Source organism: Phyllostomus discolor, chromosome 10 (assembly GCF_004126475.2).
Source record: "Phyllostomus discolor isolate MPI-MPIP mPhyDis1 chromosome 10, mPhyDis1.pri.v3, whole genome shotgun sequence".
Classification (NCBI taxonomy): domain Eukaryota; kingdom Metazoa; phylum Chordata; class Mammalia; order Chiroptera; family Phyllostomidae; genus Phyllostomus; species Phyllostomus discolor.
The window spans coordinates 26,177,804-26,191,271 of NC_040912.2; the positions used below are offsets into that span (position 1 = coordinate 26,177,804).

A 13,468-nucleotide genomic window follows, 5' to 3' on the forward strand; every position below is an offset into this window, starting at 1 on the left:
AAAAGTTTCAAGATGGGTTATTAGTAAAATCTGCATTTAAAAAACAATTAATACACTTGAAATAACTCATTTTTAACCTTACTATTGGAAGCTGTTGCCAATTCAGGTCAAGGAGCTAGGAGAACACTTCTGAAAAGAAGTTATTTTCCTTTAAGAGAGCCTTCTGCCCATCAAAATGAGGAAGCATTCTGCTCTATTAGTAACTATGATGGAAGTCAGTTGAGACAAAAAAAATCACCTTTAGTTTCTGAAAGTGAAATTTTAAGAACTCTGAGAAAACGAGTAATTAGATGTCTAAGTTTAAAAAAAAACCTGTTAAAATTAAACATTACTTTTTTGAATAAATTACTTTTCCAAATTTAAATTGTTTAGATAGAGTGTAATTATTAAATTTCAGGTACAACAAGCTGTACTAAGGTATTCATTTTCATATCTCCTCTATAAATTTTGGATTCAATGCTGATATTATTTAATTAATGATAAAAATAACAATTTTAAACAGATGGACAAAAAGCAGCTATTATTCTTTAACAACATTCCAGTTTAACAACATTCCAGTTTCTTAAAAAGTTTTCATTTTATAGAAATTTTGTCATGTAATACAATAAATAGAAAGCACTACTCATCAATCCAAAGACTTCATCGCGGAGAGGTGGAAAATTGTCACATATTTAGGCTGCTCAAAGACATTCTTACTCTTGGTAACTATACTATAGGTAACTAGGGTCATCAAATATGAAATGTCGTATTATTATGGGTTTTTAAGTACATAGTCATATTATGATTTCCAACATGTATGGATTTTTTTTATATCTGGTAAACAAATATAAACTATTTTGTTACTTAATAAAATTAATTGGGATGTGAACTTCTAAAAAATGAACTTTAAATATATGATTTTAACATAGCTCTGAAAAAAATTAAAATATATTTATGTATGTTATACAATACTAAATGACAAAACTGTATTCCCTAAATTTGATATGAATAATAGAATCAACATTTTATGGATGGTTGCAAGAGAAACAAATTCACTTATTAAAAAACATTAAAAAGGCTTTTTCCCATCTTGCAAGATGGTGGGTGAAAAAACTGAGAAGTCAGATACTGAGGAGAAAAAACCCCAAGCCAAGAAGGCTGATGCTGGTGGCAAGGTTAAGAAGGGTAACCTCAAGGCCAAGAAGGGGAAGTCCCACTGCAGCTGAAACCCTGTCCCAGTCAGAGGAATTGTCAGGTATTCCCGGTCAGCTAGGTGTTCCAGAAAAGCCATGTACAAGAGTAAATATTCCACAGCTAAACCCAGGATTGAAAAGGAAAAGAAAGAGAAAGTTATGGCTACTGTCACTAAACCAGTTGGTGGCGACAAGAATGCTGGTACTGGAGTGATTGATTCAACTTTGCAAAATGCCAGACACTATCCTACTGAAGACGTGCCTAGAAAGCTTTTGAGCCATGGCAAGAAACCCCTCAGTCAGCATGTGAGAAAACCGCGGGCCAGCATCACTCTGCAACCATTCTGATCATCCTCAATGGGTGCCACAGAGGCAAGAGGGTGGTTTTCCTGAAGCAGCTGAGCAGTGGCTTGCTACTTGTGACTGGACCTCTGGCCTTTAATCGAGTTTCTCTGCATAGAACACACCAAAAATCTGCCATCGCCACCTCCACCAAAATTGATATCAGTAATATGAAAATCCCCAAGCATCTCATTGACCCTTACTTCAATAAGAAGCAGCTGTGCAAGCCCAGACACTAGGAGGGGGAAATCTTCAAAACTGAGAAAAAGAAATACGGGATTACAGAGCAATGCAAGCTTGATCAGAAAGCCGTGGACTCCAAAATTCTGCCAAAAATCGAAGCTGTTTCCCAGCTCCAGGGCTACCTCTGCTCTGTGTTTGCTCTCACAAATGGGCTTTATTCTCACAAAATGAAGTTCTGAATTTCTTTTGAAAAACCTAGTTAAATAACTGATCTGTTAAAAAAATAAAGAAATAAAAAACATTTAAAAAATTTGTTTCAAATACTATACCATGCAATAAGACACTTTGCTATTTGTACATATTAACTTGTTGCATTTTTATACCTATATAAAAAGAACACAGTAAAATTATCCAGTGTTTATAAAGAATATTTTGTGGATAAAAACATTAAATCCCCAGTCTGTTTGCCCCTTCAAGTAATTCTGAATAGATAAGTTCTCTAGACCAGAGTGTACCCTTTAAGCATGAAAAATATTTTTCTCATGCTGGATGGAAAGCTGATGAAAATTTATTACACAATTTTCTGCTATCTTAAAAGGAAGAAATTATACTTATTGACAACACTGTGAAAACCGCTATTCAAGACTGTGTAAGGCATTTCCTCAGAGCACACATTCTCTTCCTACTGGTTGATTTCAACACTTAGTCCGTCCCATAAAGTAGTTTCTTTGCTCCTTTGCTCCTTATCTCCAATGGTCAACATCTCCTTTACCCACTGCTTTCAAGTGCACTCTCTAAACTGCTCCTCCTCCTCAAAAAGAGCCCCTTCCTAACCATGACCTCAGAGCCTTCCTGAAATCTCATTTCCATATCCTTCAACCTCACACTCTCCTGACCACTCATATTTTTACTTGCCAGTCCTCTCTCATTTCCCTTCCTATCCAAGCTAGATCCCAAGGATCAACAAATGAGTCATTCTCTTGCCAGTACCCTTCATTCTCCTGCACCACTGTCTTTTATTCTTTCCTCTGGTAAAACAACATCTCCCCACAATCTTCCCATGTTTCTTAAGACAACTCTCTCTCCTGTGCTCTGTATCTTCTCTAGACAACCTCTCTGCTCTTTGTCAGCAAGTAAACCTACTACATAGAAAGTATGAGTCATCAGGTGGAAAATCCCTCAGCTCTGGTCACTGAACCTTAAACAAACTGCATGCCTTTCCCCTTTTCCTCAGGCTGGTACGAAGTGGTGGACAGCCTCCTATCTAAAGCTCTGGATCACTCTCTCTCCCATTCCTGGGACTTTTGCTCTTCACCTCCTTTTCCCTACATTTTCAACCTCGTTCTATGGGCTTTCACCTATCAGCATTTAAACATGCTTAAGTTAATCCCATGTGCAAATAAAAACCAAAACCATACACAAGTCCTCCCCAACCCTAAATTCACCTGCTGCTACCATTGTATGTACTTTTATCTTCCTTCATAATTCAAGTTTGTTGAATTATGTAAAATGAATGACTTCACTTGCTCGACCTACTCTAAATTGCTTGCCCAGGGGACACCTCCAACTAGCTATCTCAAATTCAACTTATTCCAAAAAAAATTCTTACTCTTCTCAAAATACTCTTCCCAGGTTATTCCTGTCTAATTAACTGATACCAATATTAACTCAGTTTCCTAAGCTAAATATATGTGCTAAGTTTCCTAAGCTAAAAATATATATATTTTTACTTGTCCTTCTCCATCCTTTATCTAACTAATCATTAAATTATCTTTGAGAGATACCTCTTAAAGTGGGTCTTCAAAAAAGAAACCCAAACCATCAAACAAATGAGTAAATAAATTTAGAAAGTCAGTACCACTTTTACAGAATCAAGATGCTTTCCAAAAAGTAGTTTGGACATAAAAACAATTATGCATTTAATTAAACATTCACTAACATATTACTTACCCTCCCCAAAAAAGAATATTTATGTATACTCTCCTAAAATACATCAATAATGGGGAAATATAAAAGTACAAAAATGATAAACAGATATTGCAGAAATTGGAATTTTCTTACCCAAAGATGACTTTACAATTGATTTAATTCCTGCATAAACCAATGATCCTTTGTTGCCTGGAGATTTCTGGTCCATATCTTCTGTATACTGCTTCATGAGTATTTAAATGCATAGGAAATACTAGTAATGATACATAATAAAATATTTCAAAGTTAAATTTATTTTGATTTGGAGCCAATTCATAATTAGGCATCAGTGCAAACAAGGTGGTTCTACTCTATGATAGAGCTATACTTTCTTCCTCCCACACAATCTGCAAAGCAGTATTTCAAGTTCAACAGTTTTAAACACTTTTACTTTGTAATACGTCTTATGTAACTTGTATTTGCATATAAAACATTCAACACATTTATTGAATGACCTTTCAGCAGACTTTAAGAACATTTCTTCCTGATTCATCTAAAAATTCACAACACAAAGGATATAGTGTAGAGTATACCACAATGACTTGAGCTGTGGATCTTCGTTTCCAGCTAAAATATGGTTTCTCCACACCTGTTCTGTATCAAGTCCGTACCTTGATAAAGCCCGAAGGCGCATCTTCGTTGCTATATCTTTTTCTAATGAATTATTATTTTCTTCTTCTGCACATTCATACAGATGACGACCACAAGCCCACATTAAAGATGTAATTGGGCTCCAGGCAAGAGATATCCTTTCAAAAACAGTGAAATCAGACATTGTTCGGTTGGGAGTTACAACTATCATTCGATTTTGGCTTGTAGGATGCCAAGCAAAGGAAGCAATGTAATTGTCACAAGGTTGAACACTTCTTTCAATTATTGTGGGCTCAGTTTCATCACCAATGGGAGTGGGTGTGTGCTGCATATCATATAATCTAATAATATTACTATCCCTTGTTAAAGTGGCAAGCAGACCAGTCCTAGTTGGACACCATGCTACTTTTGTCAAGGGTTTGGGTTGCTCAGTCAAAGTCAAAACTGGCTTCTCAAACTTCCTAAGATCCCATATTGCAACCTGACCTTCATAGAAGGAAGCAACACGATCATGGAAATATGGGTCTACTGTCACCCCTTGAACAGCTTTTGTATTTACAAACATTTTTTGGCTTGTATTCCGAAGATCAAATATGGCTAGGTTACGATGCATACCAGCAAGCAGAAGTTTCTGGTCCCGTGGAAGCCAACAGAGAGAGAGACAAGCGTCATTCTGTCCTAATTCATAAAGTGGTTTTGTTACTAATAATGTTGTTTCAGTTTCACCTGCTGAAAGTCTTACTTTCTCCATGGGGACTATATCAGGAGTATATTTGCTGCAGATATCCCAAATCAGCACTGAAAAATCAGCTCTATGTTTATCTAGACCAGCAGCAAGCCAGTTACTATCCAATGGATTCCATGCAAGAGTATTGCATTGTCGTGCATGTTTTGGAACAAATTCTTTTCCTATCAAATCTTTGAACTTTGAGTTGTGGTCTTGACCAAGACTTGTAAGTACAACTCGACCATTTGCTTGTCCAACTGCTAGCAGACATTCAGGATCATAATTGAGATACCAGGCAACACATTTCATATAGGGTGTATCTGAATTTATTGATAGCAATGTAGCTGCAGAGTCTTCAGATAAACGTAAAGATCCAGCTTTGAGTTCTGAATTCACAGTAGATTCCACATGATAAAGGCTCAGTTCTGAGTCACACACAACAAATCTATCAACCTGGTGTGGTGCCCACAATATGTCAGGTTTGGTACCACTCATGTTTATCGATGTGATCAAAGTGTCCAGTCAGGTCCATTCACTGAGTATCTGTTTAAAAATGAAAAGTATAAAATGTTAACAAGATATAATTCTAGGTTGAATCAACAATTCAGAAAGTTAGGAAATTGTCTATACAGGTACTCTGTTTTTCAATCTATATACATTTTTTTCTGTCTGTTGCTATGAATTCAAGACAGTATTTATTGACAAAAAGAGAAAAAGAACTTCCTCCAAGAAGATGAACTGGTAAAAACCTAAAAATTCCATTCTGGCTTTATTTCCCATGATCAATTATTTTAATTACATATTACCAGTACCTTCGGCTTAACCTTAGGGTTAAAATAACTTCAGTGTGGTCAGCAAATGACCTCATCCATTTGAAGAGGGTAAAATTTTAAAGAGTTATGAATCATGTTCCTAAGCAATAGTTTAGATCAGTACTAGCCATTTGAACTTTCTGTAGTGATAGCAATGTTCTCCATATGTCCTGTCCAATATGGTAGCTAGTAGCTACATGTGAGCCACTGAGTCCAGGAAATATGACCAGTACAAATTTTAAATTTTAATTAATTTTAATATAAATAGCCATATGTAGCCACCATAATGCAGATTTAAAGTGCAATGTAAGACAGAGGCCTGCTCCCCGATTTCAACAATAAGAAACAGCCATAAGGCAGAAGAAACACTGAAAATGCCTTGAGCAGAGTTGAGTTCCATTTCTAGCTGACATGTGTCAGCTATACGTCTTGTAAAGGACTTTGTGTTTGGGGGTCCTTTTGTTTACTCACCTATACAGCATAAAAGTTGGTTTAGATTAGGGTTTCTTAAACTTTAGTCATTTAGGTACCACCTGTGTGGTTACTTAATATTTTTATTTAAATTGACTCATTTTTAAAATCTAAAAATTGATTTTAACCTCATAATAAGGTCCATGAATTATAGGTATGATATGCTAAATATATTTTTCTAACATATATTAAAATAAATAGATAACTATTAAAAAATGCTTGACTGTGTTTTACCTAAAATCATCCTGTTTATGACCAGTGGTACATACATGCACTTTGGGAAACTGAATCAAATAATCATTAGAGGCAGTTTCAGTTTTCAAATCTATAAACTTTAAGTACCAAAAAGACATTTTTGAAAAGATATTCTAGGAGCTTAAACACAAACTAAAAACAGTTATGTTAAAAATGATACTTTAATCATAAAAGTTACTTACGAAAATGTAAATGTCTCTTTCTAACCAAATCTGGCTAAAGCAAATTATTATCTAAATTAAAAATGAACAAAGGTAGATACAATCTTCACCCCAATTGGTATGTGTACAACTGTGTTGTCAGTTCTTAAAGGATGAAGCTATGGTTCATTCATTTCTCTAGACACAGAGCCTGGCACAGATTCCTTACAAAGATATACTAAATAAATTCAAGTCAAACACTCTTGTTTTACTTTTTGATTTTGTAAACATTTCAGTCAGAAAACATCAATCTAGAATTTCAATAGATGCATAAAATTTAGATGACTGGGAAAAAGCCTTTGAGAACTCTAATGCTAGCTTATTTCCTTCCTTAACAGATATGAAGCTCAACATCAATCATTTCCATTACATTCTTATCAGCATCCTCGATTTCTTCACTTCTGTGCCACTTTGGGTTTGCCTTCTCAATCCTGTGTCAATCCAATTACTTACTGTCTTCTTTTCTCTATTCAGATTGCCTAGTGCAATGGCTCTGCAAACCAACTCCATAAGAAATTAAGGTATACCAACATGTCTGGCCTGTGGTGCTGGTTCAGCAATTGTCTGATTCACCTTTCTGCCCTGGCTTTTACAAAATTCATCTTTATATAATATCACAGTGATCTTTTAAAATACCAACTTAAGCAGGCTATCCAACCCCTGCTTAAAACCCTGTAATGGTTTCTAACTGCTTAGTATAAAGTTCTAAATCTTCAATATAACCTATAAAACCTTACATACTTTGGCTTCTATCTCTTGTTCCGGCCTCACAACACACAATTCTCCTCCTCCTTGCTGCACTGTAGCTACACTGGGCTTCTAGAATGTAAACTGCCCCTCCATCACCTTTGCAAATGCTATTCCTTTTGGTTGGAGCATTCTTCCATTCCTTCTTGACTAATAAATTAACACCTGCTCAAGCCTGACACCAACTATCCTCTATCCCTTCCCAGTCAGCCTGGTTCTTCCACTAGATTATAAGCTTCATAAGAGAAGGTAAACTTTTGCTCTCCATTTGTACCTCTAGTACCCAGCAGAGTACTGGGCCCTTAATAATTATTCATTAACTGAATACACTTGTTAAATCCTCCCTGTGATACTTATCACTGCCATCTCTAAGCTTTACAAATCTCTTCATGCTTCTACCCATTACTCTTCCAAATGGAGGCTGGCTCCAGTCAAGAGCAAAGTGACCACGGTCATAACTGGTTCTAATGAAGGGCAAGAGCCCAGAATAAGCCACCCTAAGAGAGGATCATCCTAATATAGTCTTTCATTTACTCTGTAAATGTTTATTGGGTATCATCTGTGGTCTAGACACTGTTCTAAATGCTGTGAACACCATAGTAAACTGGGACAGATAAGGTCCCTGGTTGCTATGGACTGAATTGATTCCCCCAATACTCAAATGCTGAAGATCTAATCTCTCATGGGACTGTACTGGAAATAGAGCCTTCATAGAAGCCATTAAGGTTAAATGAGGTCATAAGGGTGGAGTCCTGATCTAATTGGTGTCCTCAGAAGAGGAAGAGATTCCTAAACTCTCTCCCCACCATGTGAAGACATAGCAAAAAGACAGCTATCTGCAAGCTAGGAAGAGAGTTCTTACCAGAACTGAACCATACTGGTACCCTGATCTCAGATTTCCAGTCTCCTAAACTATGAAAAAAAGTGACTCCTGTTCTTTAAGACACTGGGTGAATGGTATTTTGGTATGGCAGCCCAAACAACGCTGCATTCTAGTACTGAAGTTACATCTAATCTTAAAGAGAATTTAAAACTTTAAAAATGAAGAGGAAGAGAGGCACCTCATGTAATAACTAAGACAACAAAAAGAAGGAACAGATACTCTCAAGTAATGGTTCGTGCTCTTGCCCTTACAGAGGAAACCTCTAAATTGGAGGTATCCTGAGATCTGGTCCGTCTTTCCATCTCTCTGAAAGACAAACGCTTAACCAAGTACACTTTTTACCCAGGCGTCTATTCCATGATACTCTTTACATGAATGATACATGGTAAGAAAACAATGCCACATGGAAAAATCCATCTTAAAAAATACAAAGTGTTACTGTAATTTAAAAAACTATTTGATTTATATGACATTTAATGGAGAATCATCAGCATTTCTTCAATGTTATGCATGTAAAATACTTACATTATCATCCACAAAATCTGATGACTGTAACTCATATAGAATCAAAGAACTTGAGTTAGAGACTAGCCAACCCGTCTCACTGCAGATGGCTGTGAAGACCAGATACTCTGGTTCTTGTCCAGCACCTCTCCACTCGCACTCTAGATTACTGCACACAGAAAAAAACAGCTACATCATTTGCAGGGCCCAGCCCAAACAGAAAATACAGGTCCCCTTGTTCAAAAATTACTGGCTGGTGTAGCTCAGTGGATTGAGTGCGGGCCCAAGAACCAAATGTTGCTGGTTCAATTCCCAGTCAGGGCATACGCCTGGGTTGCAGGCCAGGTCTCCAGCTTGGGGCACGTGAGAGGCAACCAAACACTGATGTTTCTCTCCCTCTCTTTCTCTCTTCTTTCCCCTCTGTCTGAAAATAAATAAAATCTTTAAAAAAAATTACGGTGACAACAGAACATTAAACCAACTACCAGCCCTTCTAAACGACTGGCCTTGTGTGACCGCACAGTTTGTGTACATGAAGCTAGCCCTGAACAGAGATGTACAGCTACAAGCACCCTCTTAAAAAATATATTTCTTTATAATCCAACATGCAATATAGATGGAATCTGCCTCATGAACATAGCTCAATAGGAGTATGGTGCAGACCAAAGGAAACCGAACCTGGTGTCAGAAGACCTCCAGCAACTTACTGGCTGGACCCCTACCAAGTCCCTTAATATTCCAAACTACAAAATGGAGACAGAACCTAGCCTATTTCCATTTGGCCAAGTGTGGCAATCAAAGTGAGTTCTTCACTACGATTCCCTTAAAAATCCTTGGCATTTAATGTTTTAAACGTTGCAGATATTGAAAAATTGGGAGTGTAAGGGGTAGAATCTGCAGTCATTACAGCTTCTATTTAGATCCTCACCTTCAAGTTTAACAAGTGCTCACTTTCCATCAACGGTGTCAGAAGAAAGAAAAGCCATGTTGGTTCTGTGTTCCTCACCAGAAGATCTGTAACAGCATTATCCAAAAGAAATACCGGGTGAGCCATATGAATTTTCTGGTAGCCACAATGAAAAACAAAAATAGATGAAATTAAATGTAACACTTTTATTTAACCTGACACGTCAAAAAAATCATCCTTTTCAATATGTAATCAATGTAAAAATTATCGAGCTCTTTTTAACTTTGTTTTGGTAGTAGATCTTGCAAATCCAATGTGTATTTTACCCTGACAGCACACTTCAACCCCACGTGGCTACCGGACTGTGGAGATCTGTATTATAGATCTCCTGTATTAAGTGTACCTGGTGACCACTTATCCTTTTACATCCTCCCCTACCTTTTTCTTATCGTTGTCTTCCACTTTTCTTACCAGAACCAATAACAGTTGCAGTTTCAAAAAATCCCCACCATCACCATCTTCAAGGAGACAGTTATACTTAAAAGTTATACAAAAGGCCCGCACAGGTCGTCATTTGCTGGGTAACTGAGTAATGCTCTGGACATACTTGAGAGGTTTTATCCTCTTGTGGAATTTCCATTACTCCCACATGCAGAGAGCAGAGCTAATCCGTGACAGGCCCTTTAAGAAGTATCTGACAGTACAACCCGCGCTTGTTGCTATTCCGGGTAAACCGGGAATCTGAGGGCAACTCCCACGCTCCAGGCAGCAGACTGTGCCTCTGGCCCAAGGACGCAGTTCCGCGCTAACCCTCCGCGACCAAGGCTACAGCGTGGCCCCAGTGCCTGGGAGGAAGTCTCCGGCCGCTCTCGGGCCGCTCCGAGGATCCCTCCGAAGCCCGGCGCGGTTACCGCGGCGCGGAGCGCGACTGCCCGCGTGCGCTGGCTTCGAAAAGGCCCCGGGTCCGCCCCCGCCTGGCCTCTCAAAAGCGCTCTCGAGCCCTAAACTCTGACCTTCCTTTCAGAAGCGCGGAGACTCGGACCGGGCCGCACTCACCGACCTGGGGAGGCAGCGCGGCCGCCGCACAGCAGCTTCCGGCCCGGTAGCCGCCCCCTTCGCCCCTGGAGTCCAGACCCGAGCAAGATGGCGGCGCTGCCAGTAACTTGGGCCCACCCAACCGTGGTCCAGGACCCCGCTGCCGCTGCCGCGCCTCCACGACGCTCGGAAGGGGGAGTTTCCCTGCCCGCAAGCCCCGCCCTTCGCTAGCCCGGGAGTCGCCCCGCCCTGGGGCGGGGTCACTGCTTGGGAGGCCCCGCCCTCTGGAGCCCCTAAGTAGGCACCCACGCGCCTCGTGTCTGGAGCTCGCTGGCCAGATCCCAGGAAGGCCGACCTGGGTGACCCTTTAGAGCCGCGTTACGGTTTCAAGCACTTCAAACGCTTTAGTTCGTTTGATCAGTTTAAATTTCAAGTACAAATGGGTGTCCCTCAATGTAGTAGAAAAGCCAGGGTATTTGGTTCACGATTTATTCATTTTTCTTATTCCACGAACACGTCTGGCGTGCCTATGGTGTGTCTGCCACCACAGCTGGGGACACTGGAGTGAACCAAAAAGACAAGGTCCCGGCAGGAAGCAGGCAATTAGAGTAATGCCTCTTTGGGCCTAATACAGTGCTCCACCGGGGGGAGGGGCGCCCCCTTATTTGGGGGGAGTCAGGAACGCTTCCTTGAAGCCCTGTAGGTTGAGGCATGGAGGATGAGTATGGGGTTACCGGGAAAGGGAGTAGGACAGAGAAGGTTGGAAGAGAAGAGCCCTCTTGGATGGAGGAGGAACCAGTGCAGGGTCCGGAGGGAGGGTGTAGCAGTGGGGAAGCAGTGGAGTATGGATGAGTGAGCAGAGGAAGCGGGGAGAGATTCATTAAGATGCTGTATCAGAAAGGCATTTGGAAATCAAGTCAGTGAATTTAGATGGACTTTTCCCTAAAGGCATTGATGGAGTCATTAGGGTTTTTAATCAGGCAAGTGGTGTTTTAATCAGGCAAAATCAGTTTTGTGGAGAAAAGGGAAAGGCATTGGTTAAGTATCCGAATGAGAGATGATGGGAACCAAAACTACCAGCAGTGTGGAGAGCGGGGATGGAGAGAATTGTGTGGCCTGGGGAATATTTATTAGGTGGGGTGATTGACTGAGTGAGTGAGGGAAAATGGGGAGTCTAGATTTCTGGCTCCCGTAATTGAGTGGATGCCACAACTGAGTGTAGCATATGTGTTATAAATCTGACACAGAGGCTTTCTTCAGATGCCTGCCGATCTTTGCTTGTCCTGTTCATACTTGAGAGTGGATGGTGCTGGGCTTTTGGTGACTGACATAAATTATCTTGGTCCTGATGACCTTTAAAGCAGATTGTTTTGGTAAGAGGATGAGTTTGGGGAGAGTATTGCCTGTGGAGGTCTCAGGCTTCTTTTCACCTCTCCATTGGAGAAGTGGAGGCTGAAGAAAGTGCTATATGACCGAGGGGAGATACCATGGGATTCATCACTTCAAATACTATCTTGCCAACCTTCTCAATGGTTTTGGCTCTGGCCCCAAATCCCCATGTGCAACCTCAGATCAATACAAGTCTCCTTCCTATCCACTCCTACCACACATCCCCCACGTGCTCAGAAGGTGACTTCACTTCCTAGTTCAGAAAGAAAACTGAAACTATTAGCTTTGAATTCCCGCAGTCCCTGTTTTTTCTTTTTGCATTCCTCACATCTTTATTCACACCTATTCCTACCTTTTTCTCTCTGACGTAGATGAAGAGAGTCCTGTAAGTTTCTCCTCTTCTGGTACCTTACAGTGTAAGGGGTCCTGGTCTGGGCCAGTTAGGACCTGGGCCACAACACATAGCAGGAGGTGAGCTTGAATGTAAGGTGCTTGAATCATCCTGAAGCCATTCCCCCACCTCCCAGTCAGCGGGAAAATTGTCTTCCACAAAACCGGTCCCTGGTGCCAAAAAGGTTGGGGACCAACTACACCATCAATTTTCTCCTCTTCCATGTGTCTTCAACCTTTCCATTTCTACTCCTTCTGTACCTTCAACATATGTTCGAGTCATTCCCACTTTGCTTCTCAAAGGAGACGACAGTGCTTGCTCTCTCTAACCCCACATTCTCCTGTCTTCCTTGAATTCCCTCCACTCAGGATTTTATGCCCACTAATCTACCAAAACCTTCACTTGCGTATTGTTGTCTTCCCTTTCTAGAAGGTATGTGCCACGTCACCAATTTTCATTGTTATACCTCCACCTGCAAATGTTAGCAAGTTGTCTGGTGACCCAGTTAGAGATGACAGTTCCTTGGTCTTCCTTTCAACTTGTCTATGTCACAAAGTTGTGGCCCATGACATGTGAGTAGAACTGGATTATGTCCCTTAAAAGAGAAGCTGCTTGCCATCCACTTCCTTTTCTCCTTTTCTGCTGTTTGGAAAATGGCAAAAAGTAACACAGGCTGGAGATGGAAGCCATGTATTATATTAAGGAAGGCAAAACTACCCCATTAGTCTAAGTGGGGGCCTAATTCAGGGAGCTGAGGTATCTGTAGATCAACCACAGCCTTCTGGACAATTACAAAGGACATAATAAACTGTGTTCTTTTAAAAATTAGTATTTGTTTGGACATATTTGTCATTGTGTTTTAGCCTACTCCCTAATTCACAGGAGCTTTGT

At 40.1% G+C, this 13,468-nt stretch overlaps 1 protein-coding gene and 1 pseudogene across 11 annotated transcripts in view; one reads left to right on the forward strand and one right to left on the reverse strand.

The window, feature by feature from the left end:
- Positions 1 to 10,993, reverse strand: part of MIOS (meiosis regulator for oocyte development) — a 30,915-nt gene extending 19,922 nt beyond the window's left edge. The window contains exons 1-4 of one of the 11 annotated variants that reach the window (XM_028525378.2): positions 10,823 to 10,993; positions 9,784 to 9,869; positions 4,185 to 5,526; positions 3,759 to 3,857 (exon numbers count right to left, since the gene is read on the reverse strand). In XM_028525378.2, the coding sequence (XP_028381179.1) occupies positions 3,759 to 3,857; positions 4,185 to 5,478 (1,393 nt within the window). In that variant the 5' untranslated portion in view covers positions 5,479 to 5,526; positions 9,784 to 9,869; positions 10,823 to 10,993. Of the gene's footprint in view, positions 1 to 3,758; positions 3,858 to 4,184; positions 5,527 to 6,783; positions 6,875 to 9,762; positions 9,919 to 10,775 lie in introns of those variants that run through there. The other 10 variants (XM_036010305.1, XM_036010299.1, XM_036010303.1 and 7 more) reach the window with 10 other exon arrangements.
- Positions 1,062 to 1,981, forward strand: LOC114507548 (annotated as a pseudogene).
- Positions 10,994 to 13,468: the final 2,475 nt, after the last annotated feature.